Source organism: Rhinoraja longicauda, chromosome 20 (assembly GCF_053455715.1).
Source record: "Rhinoraja longicauda isolate Sanriku21f chromosome 20, sRhiLon1.1, whole genome shotgun sequence".
In the NCBI taxonomy this organism is placed as follows: domain Eukaryota; kingdom Metazoa; phylum Chordata; class Chondrichthyes; order Rajiformes; family Arhynchobatidae; genus Rhinoraja; species Rhinoraja longicauda.
In genome coordinates this window covers 29,937,751-29,961,763 of record NC_135972.1, presented here as the reverse complement: position 1 = coordinate 29,961,763, position 24,013 = coordinate 29,937,751, and the positions used below count along the sequence as shown (strand labels likewise).

At 42.3% G+C, this 24,013-nt stretch overlaps 1 protein-coding gene across 1 annotated transcript in view; it reads right to left on the bottom strand.

Annotated features, from left to right (window-relative positions):
* Positions 1–24,013, bottom strand: part of LOC144603703 (thyrotropin-releasing hormone-degrading ectoenzyme-like) — a 96,337-nt gene that overhangs the window by 29,952 nt on the left and 42,372 nt on the right. Inside the window, exons 5-8 of the mRNA XM_078417348.1 lie at positions 8,303–8,457; positions 8,013–8,126; positions 6,676–6,813; positions 5,381–5,446 (exon numbers count right to left, since the gene is read on the bottom strand). Coding sequence (XP_078273474.1) covers positions 5,381–5,446; positions 6,676–6,813; positions 8,013–8,126; positions 8,303–8,457 — 473 coding nt within the window. The remainder of the gene's footprint in view (positions 1–5,380; positions 5,447–6,675; positions 6,814–8,012; positions 8,127–8,302; positions 8,458–24,013) is intronic.

The window sequence follows — 24,013 nt, the reverse complement described above, 5'->3', positions numbered from 1 at the left end:
AAATGTGATGTCGTTTTTGGGGGTTGTGTACTATGGGGGGGGGGGGGGGGGGTGGCAGGAACTGTAAATGTAAAATTGTCTCTCCCGAACGGAGACGCGACCTTTTGTTCTGGGTCATGTCTCCGTTCCCGGTGCGGCCTACCATCGGCCATGCACCTGGAGCTGGCGGCCTCCAGCTGGGACTCGCCTGTGGAGGCTCCGGCCGCGTGGACGTCGGATGCTCGCAGCCCCTGCCCTGGGTGGGGGCCGACATCGGGAGCTCCGGCAGCGGCAGCGTGTTCGCCTGCCCCGAATCGCGGGGCTTGGGTCGGCCCACGTGGACCTTTCACCGTCCGGCGAGGCCTGGAATAGGCCGCGGGATTTTCTCTGCCCGGCGGGGGCTCCAATGTTGGGAGCCACGACCACCCCAACATGCAGCGGCAGCGGCAGTGTCTTCGCCCGCCCCGAATCGCAGGGCTTGGGTCGGCCCGCTGCGGACCTTTCACCGTCCGGCGCGGCCTGGAACATGGCAAGTTCAACAGCCTGACCGCGGGAGAAGACAGCAGGGGAAGAAAAAAAACATTCTGGCCTTCCATCACAGTGAGGAGGTGACTGGAGGAGACTCACTGTGATGGATGTTTATTTTTGTTTGATTATGTGTGTTATTGCTTGTTTTTATTGCTCTTATTGTTGGACTGTGGGTAATCTTTCATTTCACTGCACATTTATGTGTCTGTCACAAATAAACTTGACTTGACTTGACTATATATGTGTGTGTGTGTGTGTGTGTGTGTGTGTGTGTGTGTATGTGTGTGTGTGTGTGTGTGTGTGTGTGTGTGTGTGTGTGTGTGTGTGTGTGTGTGTGTGTGTGTGTGTGTGTGTGTGTGTGTGTGTGTGTGTGTATGTGCGCATGTGCATGTATGTATATATATACCACACATATAAAATGTACAATGTACAAGGTGCATTAGGCACAGCAATATCAGGACACAGATTTCAATTCCTAGGAGACACAGTCGCATGTGGAAATTCTTGTTTGGCTTGAACACAAGAGAAAACTGTTCAGTGAATGCCTGAGCCGTAACAACGCATTGTCACAATTCCTGAATATTGATTGACGCTCATTTCTATTATGTATATAATGCATTCATTAATACATTTTAATCAGTGACTTGTGCATGTTGTGTTAAAAAACATTTGGAAACAATCCCTGTGGAGCTAAGAGAAAAAACTAATTGCTCTCCCTTTTTATAATTACATTGCAGGTGAAAATAAATGTAGTTCTGCAGATTTATACACATTGGGGGAGACATTAACAATTCACCATTTCTACTTAACATGAATTAAACGGAATATCCTTAAACATAAAGCATTACCGGCAACATTAAATCACAATTGTAAAATAATTTATTGATACCAACTATCTATGGAAGACTTATGTGCTCTAAGTAATGATCTTGGTGCACAGTACAAATGGGTGTAGCCTACTAAATTGATATGGGGAAGAAAAAATGTTTCAATGCACAATCTGTGATACTTGATCTAACCTGAGTACCTTATGAACGCCAAACTTAATAAATGGTCCAAGATGAACTAATATAAGGTATTGACAACAAACCATTTTCCATCTTGGTGATTATCACCATCTAAATCAATGGCCAAATTGATTAAACCAAAATAAAGGACAAAAATTCCCACGTGGGCTGTGGATAGGGAAAAACAGAGAAGAAAAAAAAGGAAAGATCATTTCAATGTTCCATTATCTTTTGGGCTGAACTTTCAGCACAAAACAATTTATATCCCTCCCTCCACAATTTATATCCCTCTCTCCCTCCCTCCCTCCCTCCCTCCCTCCCTCCCTCCTTAATTTATCTCCCTCCCTCCCTCCCTCCCTCCCTCCCTCCCTCCCTTCCTTCCTTCCTCCCTCCCTCCCTCCCTTCCTTCCTTCCTTCCTTCCTTCCTTCCTTCCTTCCTTCCTTCCTTCCTTCCTTCCTTCCTTCCTTCCTTCCTTCCTTCCTTCCTTCCTTCCTTCCTTCCTTAACAAACAATAATACCAAATCCAAACAACTCCTTTCTAAAGCACAATTTTTCAATTTCCTCACCAATTATCCTGATGGCTCCTGAAGAAACTGTTTTGCAATAGTCTATGCTAAAGAATTTACTGCTAAAGACTTCATCCAATCTCATCATGTTGGAATGGGCTCAAACTAAACTGTGGGTTCTGCCATGCATTCCTAGGTGAGTTCAATATATACTTCAAAAAACAAACTACATCATCAAGAAATTGTGTGACCATGTATGAACTGTCAATGCCAAAGAAATTATCTTGAGATCAAGTATGTGAAACCTTGCTCATATATTCCAAATGTGATGGGTTGATAATCCAGGTACTTCTTGAAGGTTGAGTTGTCCTTAGTTAATTCCAAGTTTACACATCAAATCATACAGTCATCGTCATAAAGTCACACAGCAGCCCACCATGTCCATGCTGACCTTTTTGCCCATCAGCAATAATTAAATTTGCCTGCATTCAGACTGCATCCTTTAAAGCCCTGTCTATTTCAATGTCTGTCCAAATGCCTCTCAAACAAAGTAATTCTAACTGACATGAGATAAAATGTAAATTCATCTTCCAGTCCCTCTACAAACTCACTGTTCCGGGAGCCAAGTTGAATAAACGGTCAATACTGCAATGCAGCAGGCTCTTTAAAGAACTGGAGAAGTGCCAGCAACAATGGCTGTGAAAATCCTTCACATCCATTTGCAGGACCTGCAAACCAATGTTAGCATCCTCTCCCTGGCCAACACTGAACGTCCAACTCAGCTCACCAGGCTCCAGTTGGCAGATCATGTCATTCACACAGCCAGCATCAGACTCCAAAAACAGGCACCCAGTTCCTTGCTCTGTCACAGCGTGTTGTGTAAAGATAGAACATTCTCACTGACTTGAGGAATTCCTAGGCTGTGACCGCACAAGGCGGTCAGGGGTACTAGGGGCGGCACAGTGACGCAGGGGTAAAGTTGCTGCCTTACAGCGCCAGAGACCATGGTTCGATCCTGACTACGGTCCTGTATGTATGCAGTGCGTAAGTTCTCCCCGTGGCCGTGTGAGTTTTCTCCGGGTTCTCCAGTTTCCTCATTCAAAAGACGTACAGGTTTGTAGGTTAATTGGCTCCTGTAAATTATCCCAAGTGTGTAGGATTGAACTAGTGTGGGGGTGATTGTTGGTCGGCATGGACTCGGTGGGTGAAGAGCCTATTTCCACACTGTATATATCGACACTAATCTAAACTTAAACATAGGATGAGTGGAGAGAATGGCAGCGAGAATGGTGGATAATCATCGGGAGGAGCTGGTCGAAGGCTTGCACACTCCCAAGTTATGAATCCACCCACTCCATCAAGCTCCCGTTCCAGAGCCTGCTGATCCCACATTACGCCAACAACCCACGCAGACCTCAGAGAACTGGAGCTGTCGGGCTGTCAAAGAAGATAGGGAGTTTGAAGACGTTTAAAAATGACAGCTCTGCCAGACCTTTTGGATTGAGTATGTCAATGTATCTTGTGATCAAACCCAAATTTATTTCTTCTTTCAGTCAAAATTCCAATCGGCTTCACAATGTTATCAAACCATCATAACACCTGATCCATACCTAGTAAATTGTTGTAACGCTAACAATTTTTGCAGTTTAAATGACATATACCTACTACGAACAGAACGGAGAGTTGAGCAAATATGTCAACTCTCGGTTCTGTTGGGAGTAGGAATATGTCTAACAGAACATACTCTGTTAGGCTTGATCTGTGTACACACCCTGACACTCGAAGACACATTGTGGGTTCAATAAGCATTCACCCAGCTTTCCCTAATGAATAAAGGCTCACTCACAGTGGCTGCAGAGAGCTGCATTGCACCAATTGCAACTAAAATCGCCCACTAATTTCTGCATTACTAAGATCCCATAAGAAATCTCCCAAAGGTTAAAAGTCTAAGAGTACAAAGCTGGAATATTTTGGTGGGATAGGAAAAAACGAACAAAAATGTCAATGGCTAGAATACAAATTATATCAGATTATATTAGATTCTGCCACACCTGGAATTGCTTATTCAAATTCAAATTCAAATTGCTTTTATTGTCATTCAAAAATAGATTTGAATGAAATTGTCATTACCATGCAGTCATAAACAATAAAGAGCACAAGACACACAATTACATAAGTTTAACACAGACAACCATCACAGTGATTCCTCCAGGCACACCCTCACTGTGATGGAAGGCAAAGAAAAGTCTTATCTCCTCCTCTGTTCTTCTCCCACGGTCAGACAGTCAGACTGCTGCTTCGTGGCGATCGAGGCTCCTGACTTTTGAAACCCCCGCCGGGCGATGGAAGGTCCCAGGGCCGAGCCGAGCAGGCCGATGAAGGTCCTGAGCCCCCGCCGGGCGATGGAAGGTCCCAGGCCGAGCCACGCAGGGCGATGAAGGACCTGAGCCCCCGCCGGGTGATGGAAGGTCCCAGGGCCGAGCTGAGCAGGCCGATGAAGGTCCTGAGCCCCCGCCGGGCGATGGAAGGTGCCGCGGCCGAGCCATGCAGGGCGATGAAGGTCCTGCGAACGGGTCGATCGAGCCTCGCGGTTCGGGGCGGTCGAAGCTGCTACGGCTGGAGCTCCCGAAAGCCGGTCGCCAGCCAGGGACCTGCGAGCTCCCGGTGTTGCGGTCCACAGAGCCCCGCGGCCGAAGCCTCCGAAGGTGGGGTCGCAGCCACAGTCACAACACCACCACAACCTCCGGAAGTCGGCCAGCTCAGCGATGCTAAGTCCAGGCCCTGCGACCAGAGCCTTCATGGTCGATCCCAGCTGAACGGAGATACGACACGGAAAAAGGTCGCATCTCCGTTGAGGAAGAGATTTAGAAAAAAGGTTTCCCCCACCACCCCCCACATAAACAGAGCTAAAAATAGGTCATTACATACATCTAAACGCTATCAATAGACAAAGAAAGAAAAAAAGACAGACAGACTGCCGGTGAGTTGAAATTTAAAAATGGTTATCAATCAACTTCACTCATGTGCTTTAATAAAACACCCTGTCGTGCCTGTTAGCAATTGTATCTTTTGTCAGGATTTGCCTTCTAATACTAAAAACATATTGGATCGAATTATGTGCAACAAACCTCAATAACGCTAATTTCATCCAAAATATATGTTCTCTGAAATCCAAATCCTGAGAAATTACAAAATCTTAAAATTATGTTTATACTCAACAAACTGGGGTATTTTGTATTACGAGGCTTTGCTGTAACGTTGGAGAAATGTAGCAAAACCACCCATAAAAATGTGAGCACAGCCTTGCGAAATGTTCAGATGTAGCACTGTAAGAGGTTTATTCATAATTTTTCACCCACCTGTAGTCCTTTTTGAAATACATTCTGCCCCATAAAATTAGCCACCATTCGAATCAATGCAGCCCCCTAGGAATTAAATCAAAGAATTTTTATGAACATATTGTCAATTATACTTTTGATACACCTGCGTTCATTTAATAGAAAACAATTGCTGGTCACATGCAATTTGAGAGTTTTCTTTTGCTTCAGATTTGCATTCGTTCTTGGACCTCATACTGAGGCTGTTCAATGGCTTCTGAGGATTCTGGACTAAGTGTTGGCCACCATGGTTACCCACGCCAGTGGACCGGAAAATCACCAACATTGTCCTTTTCTTCAAGAATGATTTAAACGCAAACCAAATAACTACAGAGCAGTCTCAATGACGGGCAAATGGTTGGGAACATTTCTAACTCTTTCCAATTTCTAAGACTAATTCCTAATACTAATAGGAATGTTTCTGTGATGCTGGACTTCAATTTTCACTCCTGCAGTTAGTGTGGGTATGTGGCGATTTCCTTGCTGATGATCAAGGTATGGTACAAATGCAATGTTCCGAAGACCCACAGCTCCAAAGATCCTTTGCCCACTAGTGTGGGCTGTGCTCTTGCTTGCCTCGTTGTAGCTACACTTCATCTTGATTTATGATCCTCAAGGATTAGTTCAGCCTCACTACCACGTTCAGCAACTGGGAATATGTAGAAACTGAGAAAAAGTGCAGAGAAACTCTAACTTCTAGAGGTGCACAGTAGGGAGCATATTGACAGGATGCATCATGGTCTGGTTCATCATGATACATTATGATCAGATCACATCTTACTCCTCCAAACCCCAGGTAGTCTTGGTCCATTCTACTCAGTCCTTCTTCACAGGATAAATCCTTACTCAAGCAGTCGATCAAGTGAACTGAACATTTTCTCCAAGCCAAGTATATCATCCCTCCAATAAAGAGACCAGCCAAACACCAAGTAGACCTGAATGGTTCTAACTAGACATCTAAACATTTGTACTTCATCCCCCTCCCCCACCCCCATGCCTTGCAATAAAAGCCAACATTCTATTTGCTTTCTAATTCGGTGCCAAATTTCTGGTTCTGATACGATTCAGTTTTGCTCCCATTTTTGAATATATTTACTCAAGGCTGCTTCCTGCACATTGCCACCACATTGGTCTTCCGGAAAAGTTTAGGAAGCAGCATTAGTGTGAGGATGTATCAAACCACCTTGAGAAGACCACCTCATCTCAATACGAGAGGTCAATCCCTGGTTTCATTAAAATTGCTTCAATATACTTTTCACCTCAAATAGTCATAGCACCTTTTTGTAAGCAATCCAGTCAAAGACCCTGTCAATGTCCGTTGCTACAAGGACTTCCTGCGATATCGGGTGCGAGCTGGCCAGACCATCAAGGACCATCACTTCATGAAGGTTGTCGGTCAAAAACCACTGTTTCTCCTGAAAAACACACACACAGATTTGACATCAATTCTCCCCAGTCATACAGTCAATCGTTCAGGCCTTACTGGTATTTAAAACTAAATTCCTTGTCAAAAACTTTAATGCAGCTGAAATTAAAAACAGCAGGGTTTAAAATGCTGATGGAAAATCTCATCTTGAATCACCAGTACATAAATATGTTCAGCAAAAACAGATTGCGTGGGAACTCGGAGGGGTCAGGCAGTTATCTGTGCAGAGAAATAGACAGCCAATGTTTTGGCTCAGGAACAGTATTCAGACTGGAGCATCTGCAGTTTCTTGCTTCCATGTTAAATTATTAGATTGATGTCAACTTTGTTAATGCAATCTATATGATAATCTGATTTCTGATTGCTTAAGATACAAAGACCAACATTTTAAAAGAGTTTTAGTGAACAGAAATACATATTTAAACCCAAATTATATTACAGAGATGTTAACAGTAGTGTGTGAATTTATTTCAAATGTAAGCTTCACCAAGCCAGAGACACATCGCTACTGACTGAACCTCCGATTCAATGGAAAGGTACATTAAGCAGCTTCCATAATGGACAAGTGGAACGCACTGGTGATTATCCAACTGGGAATTTAAAGATCTGCCAGAAATTTTAAACATTTCCAGATCAAGTATGGAACATTAAAGAGTAACACAGCTATAAACAAAACAGCATTTAACTGCAAATTAAAAGTATCAGTCTCATAATGACTAATCCTGGCATTTGCTTTCGGAATCAAAAATTTTAAAACAGAAAAAATTATATAACATTACATAACAAACACATATAACATTATTTGAGGTGTTTCTCCCAACAAAATTTGCAGATGATCGTGTCATTGGTCATGATATAATTAATACCAGTAATTAGAAGCACTCTCGATTATAACTTGAAATACTGTTATAAAGGAAATGTCTTTGTTTAGACAATAGACAATAGACAATAGGTGCAGGAGTAGGCCATTCGGCCCTTCGAGCCAGCACCACCATTCAATGTGATCATGGCTGATCACCCTCAATCAGTACCCCGTACCTGCCTTCTCCCCATACCCCCTGACTCCGCTATCCTTAAGAACTCTATCTAGCTCTCTCTTGAATGCATTCAGAGAACTGGGTTTCTGACAAAAATGTCACTGTTAATGAACTATAGATGGTCCACAACCACCAGGTACCACAAACTTACCATGTTAAGTTCTGGGTGAAGGTAATCAGTACCAATATATTCAAAATAGTGTGCAAATCCCTCCTTCAGCCATACATCTTCCCACCAAATAGGAGTCACAAGGTCGCCAAACCACTAAGAATAAATACAAGCCATTTAGACACAAAGGCAGAGCAATGAAAATGGTCAAAAGCTGTGTTTTTACACTTGGTTTTACACGTGTTTTTACACATGTTTACCACATGGTGTTTTTACGCATGTTTACCACATGGTGACGTATTTATTTATTTATTCCCCACCGCTTCTTATACCTGATGGCAGATTTCATGTATGACTACCATGGTGACATCCAGAAAGTAGGAAATGGACGAGACTTCTGCGTCCAGCAGGATCCTTTCTTCTACAAAAACACTCAGTCCCCAGTTCTCCATCGCAGCATAGGGGAACTTGGGCACTGCCAGCAGATCTGCAACAACAAGAAAATGACAAAGGAGCATCCAAATTAGGAGCAGGAGTAAAATCACTTTGCCTCTTGAACCTGAATAAAACCTTGGTTGATCTGGGTGCAATCTCAAATCTGCATTCCCACCCACCACCACAGTTGTGCAGGGGGCCACACGGTGGCACAGCGGTAGAGCTGCTGCCTTACAGCGCCGGAGACCCAGGTTCGATCCTGACTGCAGGTGCCGCCTGTACGGCGTTTGTACGTTCTCCCCGTGACCACGTCGGTTTCCCTCTGGGTGCTCCGTTTTCCTCCCACTCCAAAGACGTACAGGTTTATAGGTCAATTGGCTTCGGTAAAAAATGGAAACTGTTCCTTCCTAGAGTGTAGGATAGTGCTAGTGTACAGTGGTACACTATCACAGGTGAGTGCCTGTTCCAACGCTGAATGTCTAATGTCAAACGTCTGAACCTTTCACCCAGAATCCCTCTACCTATAAACATTTAAAGATTCCCTTTCCATTTGAGAGAGAGAGTTCCATAGACCTGTGACCCTCTGGAGAAAAAAAAAGTCTCATCTATTATACATGAGTGACCACTGATTTTTAATCATCAACTCCTGGTACTTGATCCACATCTTTTCCACCTTGTCAAAACTCTTTGGGATTTTATATGTTTGAAACACGTCCCCTCCCTCGTATCTAAATCCCAGAATTCCAGCCGCAACGATCTCTGTCAAACGATCCCAATTTGTTTTCTACCAATGAACCTTTCTTTTAGGGGTAAAGTTAAAAAGGAGGCGTGTGTGACAAGTTATTTTACACAGAGAGTTGTGGATGTTTGGAATATGCTGCCAGAGGTGGTGGTGGAAGCAGATGCAATTGTACCATTTGAGATGCTTTTGGATAGGCACTTGGATATATACCAAACGGAAGGACAGGGATCACATGGAGACAGAGTAGATTAATTGAACTTGGTATTATGTTCAGCATGGACATGGTGGGCCAAGGGGCCTATTCTTATGCTGCACTGTTCTATGTTTTATGTTCAATCTGCGATCTCTCTTCAATCCCATGGGCTGTCATATGGAATCTTATCAAGACCTATGCTGTTTTTTAATAAATCCAGTTTGATCCATATGTACTAATTTTGGTAAATACTTAGACACTTAGACAATCTATTAGATAAAATTTAGATAAAATATTAGATAACATTTTTGCTACTATTTTATAATCTGCATTCAGCAAAGATATAGGTCTATATGATGTTGGTTTTAAAGGGTCCCTATCTTTTTTGGTATTACTGTTAAAATCGCTGTCGTAAAAGACTCTGGGAGGTTATGTGTTCTTTCCGCCTGCTGTATTACCTCCATAAAAGGAGGAATTAATAATTCTTTAAATTTTTTATAAAACTGGATTTATTAAAAATAGACATTGTGCAGATAACGTAACTAGGTTACTTAGTATAATGCATTTGGCACAAAAGAGGAATGAAATAAGTGTAGCAGTAGCTCTGGATGCAGAAAAAGCATTTGATAGGTTAGAGTGGGATTTTTTATATAAAGTATTGGAAAAATATGGGTTAGGAACAACTTTTATAAACTGGATTAAAACTCTAAATGTGAATCCCAAAGCTAAAGTAGTGACAAATGGCCAAATTTCAACACCGTTTCAATTAAAAAGGTCAACTAGACAAGGATGCCCATTATCACCTGCTTTATTTGTCCTGGCGATAGAACCGTTAGCTGAACTAATTAGAACTGACCCAGATATTAAGGGTTTTAAAGTCAATCAGGAAGAATTTAAGATTAACTTATTTGCAGATGATGTTTTGATATACTTAACAAAACCATTAGATTCGTTGCGCAAACTATCTTTTAGATTAGAAGAATATGGAAAAATATCAGGTTATAAAATAAATTGGGATAAAAGTGAAATTCTACCCCTTACTAAAGGAGATTACACTCAATGTCGATTACTAACCCAATTTAGATGGCCATTAATTGGTATAAAGTATTTAGGTATGAGAATTGATAATGATATGAAGAACTTATATAAATTAAATTATTTATTATTACTAAGAAAAATAAAAGAAGACCTTGATAAATGGATGACATTACCAATAACATTAATAGGAAGAGTTAATGCCGTTAAAATGAATATATTTCCGAAGTTACAATATTTATTCCAAACATTACCAATACAAGTACCACAGAAGTTTTTTTAAGAGTTAAATAAATATGTGCGGAAATTTCTCTGGAAAGGTAAGATGTCAAGAATATCGTTGGAAAAATTGACATGGAAGTTTGATTCAGGAGGATTACAACTTCCGAACTTTAAGAATTATTATAAAGCAAACCAACTTAGATTTATTGCATCTCTTTTTGAAGAAAAAAACCCGGCATGGACAAGAATAGAACTAGACAAAATAGGAGAAAATATACCAGAAGACTTTATATATAAATGGGAACCTAAATTGATACGGGGACTGAAAGAATCTCCATTATTAAAATACTTGATCGGATTATGGAATAAGGTACATTTTGAGGATGAAACAAAAAAATCTTTATTAGGAAAGACAACTTTGATTCAAAATAGATTGATACCTTTTACAATGGATAACCAGCTTCTATATAGGTGGCATCAAAAAGGGATTAGATATATAGGTGATTGCTTTGAAAAAGGTATATTGATGTCATTTGAACAATTGAAAAATAAATATCATATATCATATAATTCTCTTTTCTGTTATTTTCAATTAAGAGCTTATTTAAAAGATAAATTGGGTCAAACAATGTTATTGCCGAAATCTAAGGAAATTGAAAACCTAATTCAAAAAGGACAAATTAAAAAATTTACTTCTATTATATATAATCTAATTTTAAAAAAGGCCCCTAAACAAGGAATTCATATATCAAGGCGAAAATGGGAAACAGATTTGAATATTAATATTGATGGAACAAATTGGTCAAAACTATGCCTTGACAGTATGAAAAATACAATAAATGTTCGGTTTAGACTAGTACAATATAACTTTCTGCATCAATTTTATATCACACCACAAAAATTAAAGAGAATAAATTCAAGTTTATCTGACCAATGTTTTCGGTGCAATCAAGAAATTGGTACTTTTTTTCATTCTACTTGGTCCTGTTCAAAAATACAACCTTTTTGGACAAACTTAAGAAGTTTTCTAGAACAGATTATCGGAATACAACTTCCATACAACCCAAGATTTTTGTTATTGGGTGATGTTGAAGGAATAAGACTACAACTTAAAATGAATAAATATCAGAAAGAATTTATAAAAATTGCATTAGCAGTAGCCAAAAAAACTATCGCAGTTACTTGGAAATCAGATTCCTATTTAAGTATGGACCTTTGGAATAATGAAATTTCTAACTGTATCCCACTTGAAAAAATTACTTATAATTTAAGGAACAAATATGATACTTTTTTAAATATCTGGCGTCCTTATCTACAAAAGATGGGCCTATATATATAGAAGAATTGTATTCTCAATGGTTCTTTTGGGAGAGATGTACATATATATACAGTTTATTCTGTTCGGAATTCCATGGGGCGTGTGCAGGACCCCCAACACCCAGGCAATCTTTAATCCTTTTTTCTTTTCTTCTTTTTTTCTTATTTGAGGTTAGTATAAGGGGGGGGGGGGGGTGGGGGGAAGGGTGGGAGGGCTTGTTTTCTAAAAAGTTCTGTAAAAATAAAAATAAATAAATATAAAAAATTAAATTAAAAATTAAAAAAAGACCTATGCTGAAAACCACATCTGCTGCAAAATCCATGCTGCCCTCAATCACCATCTTTGCACCTCCTCAGAAATTCCAATCAAGCTACTCAAGACACAAAATAAACACAAGGAGTAACTCAGCGCGTCAGGCAGCATCTCTGGCAGACACGGATAGTTGGCTTTCCAGCTTGAGACCGTTCTTCAGACACAAACTTCCCTTAACAAATGCATGCTGACACATTCTAAATGAAGGTTTACACTGTGGCAACAATTTCTCCAAAGCTAAACTGACTGCCTTAAAATTGCTCGGTTTATCACTAGCTTGCTTTATTTAAAATTGATACATTAGCAATCCTCCAATTCCGTAATTCAGTATAGCTGGGGAGGAATGAAAATTTACAGTCATTGCTTCTGTAATTTCCTTGCTTCCTGTAGAAGCTTTGGATATATTCAATCAGGACTTGGCAAGGATGCTAAACCTCACATTTCATTTCCCCCCCATCCAATATTTTTCACCCTTTTTCAGCTATGAAGAAAACAATAAAGAAAGAAAGCTGTAAAACTATGAAGAAATAAATATTCGGGGCAGCACGGAGGCGCAGCGGTAGAGTTGCTGCTTTACACCGCCAGAGACCAGGGCTCGACCCTGACTACAGGTGCTGTCTGTTCGGAGTTTGCATGTTTTCCCCGTGACCTGCGTGGGTTTTCTCTGGGTGCCCTGGTTTCCTTCCACACTCCAAAGATGTACAGGTTTATAGGTTAATTGACTTGGTACAATTGTAAATGGTTCCGTGCATGTGTAGGACAGTGTTAGTGTGCAGGGATCTCTGGTCAACTTGGACTCAATGGGCCAAACAGGTTTATTTCCATGCTGCATCGATAAACTAAATACAAAACTAAACCCCCCCCCCTCCTTTGTGAAGAGACCACAAGGTGGTTATTAGATAGGGTGAATGCACAATGTGTTTCATCCAGAGTAAGGGAATCAAGAACCAGAGGCCATGGGTTTAATGTGGGAAGGGAAATAGGAACTTGAGTGGCACTTTCTTCACACAGAGGGTGGTGGATGTGTGGAACAAGCTGCCAGGAGGTAGTTGAAGCAGGTACTACACCAACATTTAAAAGATATTTGAACAGGTACATGGATTGGAAAGGTTTAGAGGGATATGTGCCAAATCCAGGCAGGTTAGACTAGCGTAGATAGGGTATCTTAGTCGGCATGGGCAAGTTGGGCCAAAGGGCCTGTAGGAGCCATTTATGCTTAATTCAGTTATTGTCATTGTGTTATGGCTATGTTTTAATATTTCTACTTTATGTCTTTTTGCCTGCTTGTGGGTGTGACTTAATGCGTAATGGGGAGTGTCTAGATGGGAGGAAGCTAGTGTGTGTCGACGGAGGTTGTGGGTCAGTTTAGACTCGGAGGATGGTGAGCATACAGTTCTTTACCACGCGTTCGTACCATAGGCTTGTAACATCTATATTTGTAAGAACCACACGGTAATAACTGCAAGAATTTCTAGATATTGTTTGAAGAAGAAACAGTTGATAAAGTACGGGAACTGATTTATTACTCTATGATTTGTGCTACTTTAATAAAACCAATTAATGAAGAAAAGAAGTCTGGAAGATTCGTTTTGTCATATCAGGGTGCGACGTGTGCGTAAGCTATAACTACATTTCATCCCCGAGAAGTAATGGCTATCGAAGTGGGATTTCGAGATGGTATAGAAACTGCCATTACATTAGAGTAAAGAACTTGCTCTGTATGGACTAAAGTTAAAGGAATTTAAGAAAGAGAATAAATGTTTCCTTGCTGTATGAGTAAGTGCAGAGTAAGGATCAGGAAAAACACTTCCGCACAGAAAAAATTATCAAAACTAGGACTGGGCTCTTGCTTATGGCTGGGGAAACTATCAAAGCACTGGACACTTAAGGAACAGATAATATGATGGTAAAAGAAGGGTACATCGTGGGTTTCTAAGAGAGGAGGATTTTCATGAGCGAGGCAGGTTTCTTTATCTGTACGCAACTTTGAGCTCCAGTACATTTCCCCTTCATGGGCACAGCTCCATCTGTTCCATCTACACAGCAGCACGAGCGAGCAAGGTGAAAAAACTAAGCTTTCAATGAATTGTGAGAATAAATGGGATTAAAGGTAGGAATAACATCACACATCTGTCATCCCACCCCGAAGTTTTGATCATGTATAATGCTTAAACATCTATAAGCATCCTTGTGCACAAACGTTTAGTGAGAGCAAGGGCTTTAGAAACTGCAACAGTTTCAATAAACTTATATTTTATATCACCAAAGTGCCCAGGGAAAGATATTGCAGATACTTGAAAGCAGCAAACGAACATATTCTGTGCATTACGAGAAAGTGATATTGTGATATGAGAATGCGAAAATGATATCTCAACTCATTATTATAACAGGTTCATGGGTATAAAACCTTATCTATATACTAAAACTCTTGTTTGTTTGTTTGTTTGTTTGTTTGTTCCTGAACTACAGCCAAAACAGTACACGATAGCGTGACAATTTTAGGCCCACCTTAATTACCATCGTCCCTTTGGTGCTAATCGAAGAAGTTTCATTGAAGTCGGTGTTATATTTTTTAAGTTATTCACATTTTAAAGTTTAAATCTATCTCCTCGGGAGGGAGGGGGAGGGAGGGAGGGAAGGAGGGGGTTGGAGGGAGGGCGGGAGGGAGGGAGGGAGGAGGGAGGATAAGGGGGTTGAGGGGGATGGAGTTGGAGGGGAGGGGAAGAGAGGGGAGGGAGGGGAGGGGAGGAGGGTGGAGGGAGGGGAGGGAGGGGAGGAGAGGGTGCTGCACCAATGCAGGAGAGGAATGGGTCCACTTAGTCTAGTACATCATAAATCTCATAGCCATATACTTTTCTAAATTCATTAGCAAGGAGTAACGTGGATATAAGCACTGTCTATGTTTTTAAATACAAAATGAGGGATTTTAAAGCCATATGTTGCGTGGGCTCCTAGAAGCACTTTGTTTCAGTGAGTGATCTATTTGCTGAAGTGGAGGATAGTTAAATTGCTAAACCTCCCACACTCTCCAAAATGATCTTGTAGGCCTCAGTGTAGATGTCAAAGATATATTTTAAAATGCAATTCAGTTAGCACGCAACACATTAATATCTCACCAAATAATGCAAGAGGAGTATTTGTAAAGAGAAGCTTTACCTCGGTTGCAGAACAACGAAAATTGCATTTTCTCACAAACTCCAAAAGGGACGTCCTATTTGCGCACTTTGTACTTTAAAGATTTTAAAACGTGAAACATTACAAAGTCAAAATAAAAATTAATTTGCTTATTTCACCCGATACTGGGTGTTAAGGAATAGTTAAAGCACAGAGATAAATTTGAGCCATTTCCACATTATATTTCCACATTCTATTAGATTGTGTTGAGCGTTTGCTCCATTTCCATCAGCTTTCCTTGATTCTTTAACTATTAATATCTTGCCTGATAATTATAACAGTCTCAGTTTTCCTTTGGACTCACCAAATGACCCACCCACAAATTTAACCAACAAGGAACTGAGAACAGTCGTGGGTAGGATTTTTTTAATCCTATTTACATTCCAAAAATAAAGATAATGTTCTCCATTTTCAATGTGTGAGCAGATCTGGGATAGGCCTTTGCATTTTTTTCCCTCCAGAGGAGGCGAGGAGAAGCAACGTCAGCCATCTGCGTTTTGCAGGAAGCACACACTCCAGCCACAGTTTGTGGCAATGAAGGGAATGGTGAAATGGGTGCCAACCAAGCAGGCTGCTTTGTCCTGAAAGCTGTCAGGCTTTGAGTGTTGGAGCCGCCATCACTCAGACAATTTGAGAGAATTCCATCTGATTTGGTGCCTCATGAATGGTGAAAACGGTTTGGAAAGTCAGAAGGTGTGTCGGTGGCTGCAAGGCCTCTGATCTACCTGTAGTCACAGTATTTATTTGGAGGTCCAAATGGATTTCTGGTCAATAATAACCCATATGATGGTGATGATGGGAGACTAGACATGGTGAAACCAAGGACAATTACGGGGAGATGGTTAGACCTTCTCGTTGGAGTTAGTCATTGTTGGTACCTATGTGGTGAGAATGTTACTTACTAATTATCAGCCCATGCCTGCAAGTTGTCTGGATCTTGCTGCATGCAGGTTTGGACTCCTTCAACTGCTGATGAGTTGCAGCTGGAATTGAACATTGTGCTGCAACATCATCCGCAAACAAGACCACTTCTGGCATTATGATGGAAAGCAAATCACTGATGAAGCAGCTGGTCTTGGCTGAGGCCTGGAGGCTGTCCGGATAAACTGCTGTGGTGTGGAGGCTCATGATAAAATGCTGTGGTGATGTCCTGGGAATGAGAGGATTGGCTTGCAACAGTCACGTCCACCTTTCTTTGGGTGAAGTGCGACCCTGACCACGGGAGGGTTTTCCCCTCGAGCCCCTTGATTTCAAATTTTCAAGGGCTTCTTGACGTCACACTCAGTCAAAAGTTTCCTTGCTGGTCACTTCTGAAATTCAATTCTTTTGTTCACATTTGGAACAAGTTGCAATGAGGTCTGGAGATGACTGGCCCTGGTAAAATCAAATTGTGCATCAATAAGCAGGTTATTAAGAACAGTGAGACGTAGTAAAGGATGTTTTGCTGACAAGGAAGAGTGCTCGAGCAGTAGTTAGTAGAACTGAATTTGGCCTGGTTCTGAATAGAACACATGAACCATTTTCCATATTGCTGGTTAATTACTGGTGTTGTAACTGTACTAGGGCAAGTAGTGTAGTTAACTCTAGAACACAAGTTTTCAATATTGCCGCAGATGATGTCTGGTCTTGTATCCTTTACTTTATTCGATGTGCTTGGTCATTTCTTGATATCACGTGGAGTGAATCAACTTGGTTGAAGACAGGCTTTAGTGATGGTGGGACGTCAGAAGGAAGTGGAAGCTTTAACCTTGTCATTCGCTCTCAAGTCACGTCAAGTTGAGTTTATGATCTTATCAACAAGTACAGTGAGGTGCAAGTGCAATGAAATATCTTGCCTACGACTATACCACTGGCACATAGACTCACAACACATCAAAACACAAATTATGTATAAATTAAATATTAATCCTATAAGACAGTGCAAAGATTTTTTTAAAAGAGCAGGGGAAATGAGTGTAAAATATAATTAGAAAACAAATTCAAGGTAGTGCAAGAAGTGGGTCCATAGTGTTCTACTGCCGAGGTAGGATTAGGGTTGTGCAGATCAGTTCCAGCACCTGATGGTTGCAGGAAAGTAGCTGTTACCAAGCCAGGTGGTGGGCGTCTTCAGGCTTCTGTACCTCCTGCCCGATGATAGCAGTGAGAGGAGGGCGTGGCCCGGATGGTGGAGATCCTTTATGGATGCTGCCTGCTTGATTGAGGCCTTGCCTCAGGTAGATGCTCTCAATGGTGACGAGGGCTGTGCCTGTGATGGCCTGGGCTGAGTCCACCACTCTCTGAAGCCTCTTGCGTTCCTGCGTGTTGGAACGCCTGCACCGGGCCATGATGCAGCCAGTCAGGTTACTTTGTACAGTGCATCTGCACAAGTTTGTTGGAGTATTTGATGACATACGTCAGACTCATCTACGCTACGGACAGGGCAGCTCAGATAATAAATGGGCAGCTCAGATCAAATCTGTTGATCGTGGGAATTACTCAGATCTCTCTGTCGTAAGTTGTTTTTGTTGCTTAACGCACATGCAGATTAACTGGGCCAGTGTATCAGTTTGAGCTAAACCTGGCACTGCTCCCAGCATGTCTATGTTCATTCCTGATGAAGCCAGGACTGAACCCAGTGGCATGGTTGTAGAGTTAGGGATGAGGTCTGACGTTACAGGCTGCGGTACATTAGACAATAGACAATAGGAGTAGGCCATTCGGCCCTTCGAACCAGCACCACCATTCAATGTGATCATGGCTGATCATTCACAATCAGTACCCCGTTCCTGCCTTCTCCCCATACCCCCTGACTCCGCTATCCTTAAGAGCTCTATCAAGCTCTCTCTTGAATGCATTCAGAGAACTGCCTTCTGGGGCAGAGAATTTCACAGATTTACAACTCTCTGACTGAAAAAGTTTTTCCTCATCTCCGTTCTAAATGGCCTACCCCTTATTCTTAAACTGTGGCCCCTGGTTCTGGACTCCCCCAACATTGGGAACATGTTTCCTGCCTCTAACGTGTCCAACCCCTTAATAATCTTATATGTTTCGATAAGATCCCCTCTCATCCTTCTAAAAGGATTACTGCTACTGTTGATGATCCACGTGACCTCACAGATGCACAATTTTGGGTTTCTAGGTTTATTTTGAATCTGGACCTGTCGGAGAAACTGACCCCGTGTCTCAACCTCAACCTGGTCCCCTTTACCTCCACAGATGCTGCTTGACCAACTGGGTTTAGTCTTAGTTTAGTTTTAGAGGTACAGGGAGAAACTTGGCCTTACGGCCGACTGAGTCCGTGCCGACCAACAACCATGCATTCACACTAGTTCTATCCTACACTCTAGAGACAATTTTATGGAAGCCAATTAACCTACAAAGCCGCAGGTCTTTAGAATGTGGGAGGAAACCGGAGAAAACCCACGTGGTCACAGGGAGAACGTACAAACCCCGTACAGACAACCCCAGCAGTCGTGATCGAACCCGGGTCTCTGGCACTGTCGGGCAGCGACTCTACCGTTGCACCACTGTGCCACCCTTATTCTTCCAGCAATTTGCGCCCGATTCCAGCAACTGCAGTCTCATGTGTCTCTTTTCTAAATCTACCTCATTCGGGCCAATGGTAATACTGCAACACCAATTAGATGTTGGTTTACCATCGTCACAAAGAACGATATCCGCGGTGTGCAGACATGAACTTGATTGTGATTTTGATCTCTGCCGGAGGTGCTTCGGGTGGTCAATCCACAGTGGTCCAAGTGAACCTTTAATAAACAGGCGGCTAAGTATAGATGGATCAATGAATCAGGCGGTGGTTGCCATGTCAACCAGAAAATAAACTGAAAAGGTCATTAGCTACCAGTAACCTGGTAAAGTCTGCAACTGAAATGTGCTTATGTGTTAATGCTTGCTCTGCTAATCCTGGACAAGGAACTGTCACTGAAACAAGAGGCCCGAAGCTCTAATATGGAAACATTCAGACTGCCCCACCGATGCTCTCATTGTATTTGTTACTTCCTGAAGATCGATTTTGTTCTTTTCAAGTAGCGCACTATTTAGTTTTACAACTAGACCAAGTGGACCCGTTGGGCCCAAGCCTCTCCTGCATTGGTGCAGTACCCTCCCCTCTCCCCCCTCCCCCCCCCTCCCCCCCCCCCCTCTTCCCCTCCCAACCCACTCCATCCCCTCAACTCCCCTTATCCTTCTCCCTCTCCCTCCCCCCCTTCCCTCCCTCCCCCTCCCCCTCCCTCCCTAGGAGATAGATTTAAACTTTAAAATATGAATACCTTTAAAAATATAACACCGATTTCAATGAAACCTCTTCCATTAGCACCAAAGGGACGACGGTGAGTAAGGTGGGCCTAAAATTGTCACGCTGTCGTGTACCATTTTGGCTGTAGTTCAGGAACAAACAAACAAACAAACAAACGAGAGTTTTAGTATATAGATATCAAGAATTCAGTCACTGTTGGGTTAATGGATCTTTTAACTTAGCTGTCGGTGTCCCACTGCAAAACACCGGATTCAAAATCTGCCCCTTTCAATAGTGTGCTGCATATAACTTTCAATATTACAATGCCTTTGTAGGATCTGTTGTTTATCAATAGTCATACAGCTGACATTAATTTTTGCATTGTGTGTACTTAATATTAGAGCTTCCATCCACAAATGTTGCAGAGCAGTTTGTTCAAAATGTGTTCCTCATGTCTTTACTAATCCATCGCCAATAACATTGACTGCATCATAATTGCACAGCCATTCATGATGCATGATGTGTTATTTTGCACACGCACATACTGTACTTCTTTCATTTGGGTCTGCAGATGGGTTCCAACCCTTTCTCCCCAGAGATGCTGCCTGACCCCAGTGCGGTACTCCAGCACTTGGTATCTATCTTTGGTATAAACCAGCATCTGCAGTTCCTTTCTGCACTTCTTGCATTTCTGTTGCAATCAGTGTTGGAAACTCCACATCCATTGCATCTAAAGGGCCTGTCCCACTTAGGCGAATTTAAGGCGTCTGCCGGCGACTAGGCTGTCGCTGAATGTTCGCCGGGGTGTCGTGGGCGTGATCGTGAGGAGTGTTCAATGAATCGTAGCGGATCTCGGCGCGGCGCGGAAATTTTTTCCAGGTAGAACCAAACACTTGGACAATGAGGTACATTTCAAGCAAAATCTCAACGGCGGAATGGGGTGAAGGGATTAATGGATAAATATCTAGAACTTCAGATCTCAGCAGCTGAAGGCATGGCTACCATGTAAAGGGAACCAAAATCAGAGTCATGATTGAACCGGAACTGGAGGAATAGTCTTAGCATGCGAGCCACAGGCAGAGCTTGGTCAGCATATTCAACCACGAGGGCAGGGCATTGAGCTTCCACGATTTTGTGCTTAACAGCCAAGCATTCCTTTTATAACAGAGGTTGACAACAGTAGTCAGCACTTATACAGGAATCACCAGTGTCAAAGATAATGTAAACCTTCCCCCAGCCAGAAAGACAAACAGGATCTTACCTCCCGCGGCGTCAAGATTGGCTGTGGGAGGCACCCCCGGGGGCATAAGGGTTGCTGGGCGAGAAGAGGAAAGTCGGCACGTTGAATGATCCAAGGGCTCGCCTGGATCGGGCACCGACCGGTCCATACGACCAAGCGCAGACATTGGAAATGGCACCCAATCTGACTACTCAAAAAAGAATTCCACTGTGTTTTGCACATGTAACCATAAAGCACTATTTAACAAGCCAATCTACCTCCACCAATTAACTTAGCATAGAAAAACAATTAAGCCCAGTGTCTGGTTATCGATCCTCCACACCACAGTTTACTACATTCCCCTTCCAACATCAAAACCGACAGCACACGTTTATTTACTACAGTTAAAACTTTCAGATTTTTGGTCTTCTCCCTTTTGCTTCCCTCCAGTGGGATTCCCACTTCATAAGTTCATAAATTCTAGGAGCAGGATTAGACCACTTGGCCCATCAAGTCTACTCCACCATCCAATCATGGCTGATCTATCTCTCCCTCGCAACCCCATTCTTCTGCCTTCTACCCATAAACCCATAACCCCGGACACCCGTACTGAGCAAGAATCTGTCAATCTCCGCCTTAAAAATATCCATTGACGGCTTCCACAACCGTCTGTGGCGATGAATTCCACAGATTCACCACCATCTGACGAAAGAAATTTCTCCTCATCTCCTTTCTAAAGGCATGTCCTGTTATTCTGAGGCTGTGGCCTCTAGTACTAGACTCTCCCTCGAGTGCAAACATCCTCTCCACATTCACTCTATCCAGGCTTTTCACTATTCGGTAAATACAGTGGATGCTTTGGTTCACTTGATGCTTTTAAGCACAAAATAAATTAAAATCACAGTTATGAATATCATGTTTCTCACAGATGAACCAGTTGTTTCTCACTTTGATACAAAATGTCAAACTTCAGTACCCCTGTAATCAATGTTAACACGATGGTATTAAATGTGCAATCTACAGTTGGATAAAATAGATTCCAGTGATAAAACTGAAACTTTAAAACCTGACCTTTGCTTGTCCTTGTATTGATGTTTATTAAACGAGATTCTATTCTTATTTTCCCCTGACAGGCCACATCAAAACCAATTTCATCACTTAATTAGAGCATCGCAAACCTTCCAAAGAGGCCTGATTCAATTACTGCAAATGTTGTTCATTAGTATAGGCTGACCAGTCTCTAATCCTTCGTGTGTGAAGTTTGACGAACAAATTAAAGCTGTATAATGTAATGTTATTCAGATCAAAAGCAACATGGACCATACGAAAAAATATCCATACAAGTAAACTGTCTTACCATAAGATCCCAATGGTTTACATAAGATGCTAGTGGTTTCAAGTACGCAAATAGGTCATGCTCGAAGGTATCACAAAATGCTGGAGTAAATCAGCGGGTCAGGCAGCATCTCAGGAGAGAAGGAATGGGTGATGTTTCAGGTCGAGACCAAATACCTTCAATTTGAACCAGCATCTGCAGTTATTTTCCTACACCATGTCATGCAGTTACTTGCAGCCTGTTTAATTTTGGTGCCAACCGTTTAAGTGACAATTTGTGCTGGTAACACTTCACAAATATTTTCCCTGACAATTTTAATTCCCCCAAAAAAATTCTGAAATGTTACTGGTGCGTAATCGATGGTTCTGTTGCCTGATAACAGCTGGGAAGAAACTGCCCCTGAATCTGGACATGTTTGTTTTCACACTTGTCAGTTGATCTTTTACTCAGTACTGTCTATTCTCATACTCCTGAGCTTTCAACAATCTATCAGCCGCATCAGAACACAGCAAGAGAGGCCGTGGTGAAGCTAAGTGGTGGCAAAGATTTAAAGACCGCATGGATGAACTGCAAAAATTGGTCTGCCCTGTCTGGCGAAAAAGTAAAACGTTAAATCCAAGCAAGAGGCATATAAAGGGTGGCACGGTGGCGCAGCGGTAGAGTTGCTGCCTTACATCTAATGCAGCGCCGGAGACTCAGGTTCGATCCTGACTACGGGCACCGTCTGTACGGAGTTTGTACGTTCTCCCCGTGACCTGCATGGGCTTTCTCCGAGATCTTCGGTTTCCTCCCACACTCCAAAGACGTACAGGTATGTAGGTTAATTGGCTGGGCAAATGTAAAAACTGTCCCTAGTGGGTGTAGGATAGTGTTAATGTGCGGGGATCGCTGGGCGGCGCGGACCCGGTGGGTCGAAGGGCGGCGCGGACCCGGTGGGTCGAAGGGCCTGTTTCTGCGCTGTATCTCTAAAAAGGGAAAAGATTAGTGAAGACAAATGTAGGTCCCTTACAGTCAGAGACAGGTGAATTTATAATGGGAAACACGTAACTGGCAGAACAGTTAAACAAGTACTTTGGTTCTGTCTTCACGAAGGAAGACACAAACAATCTCCCAGAAATACTAGGGGGCCCAGAATCTTGTGGGAGGGAAGAACTTAAAAGAATCCACATTAGTCAGGAACTGGTGTTAGGTAAACTGTTGGGACTGAAGGCAGATAAATCCCCAGGGCCTGATGGTCTGCAACCCAGACTACTCAAGGAGGTGGCCCTAGGAATCGTGAATGCATTGATGATCATTTTCCAATGTTCTCTCGACTCTGGATCAGTTCCTGTGGACTGGAGGGTAGCCAATGTAACTCCACTTTTTAAGAAAGAAGGGAGAGAGAAAACAGGGAATCATATTCCAGTTAGCCCTACATCGGTAGTGGGGAAGATGCTGGAGTCGATTATTATGACAGGATCAATCAAAGTCAGCATGGATTTATGAAGAGGAAATCATGCTTGACTAATCTTCTGGAATTCTTTGAGGATGTAACAAGTAGAATGGAGAAGGGAGAGCCAGTGGATGTGGTGTATCTGTACTTTCAAAAAGCCTTTGACAAGGTCCCACAGAAGAGATTGCTGTGCAAAATTAGAGTACATGGTATTGGGGGTAGGGTATTGACATGGATAGGGAACTGGTTGGCAGATAGGAAACAAAGAGTAGGAATTAACGGGTCCTTTTCAGAATGGAAGGCAGTGACTAATGGGGTACCGCAAGGCTCAGTGCTGGGACCCCAGTTATTTACAATATATATTAACGATTTAGACGAGGGAATTAAATGTGAC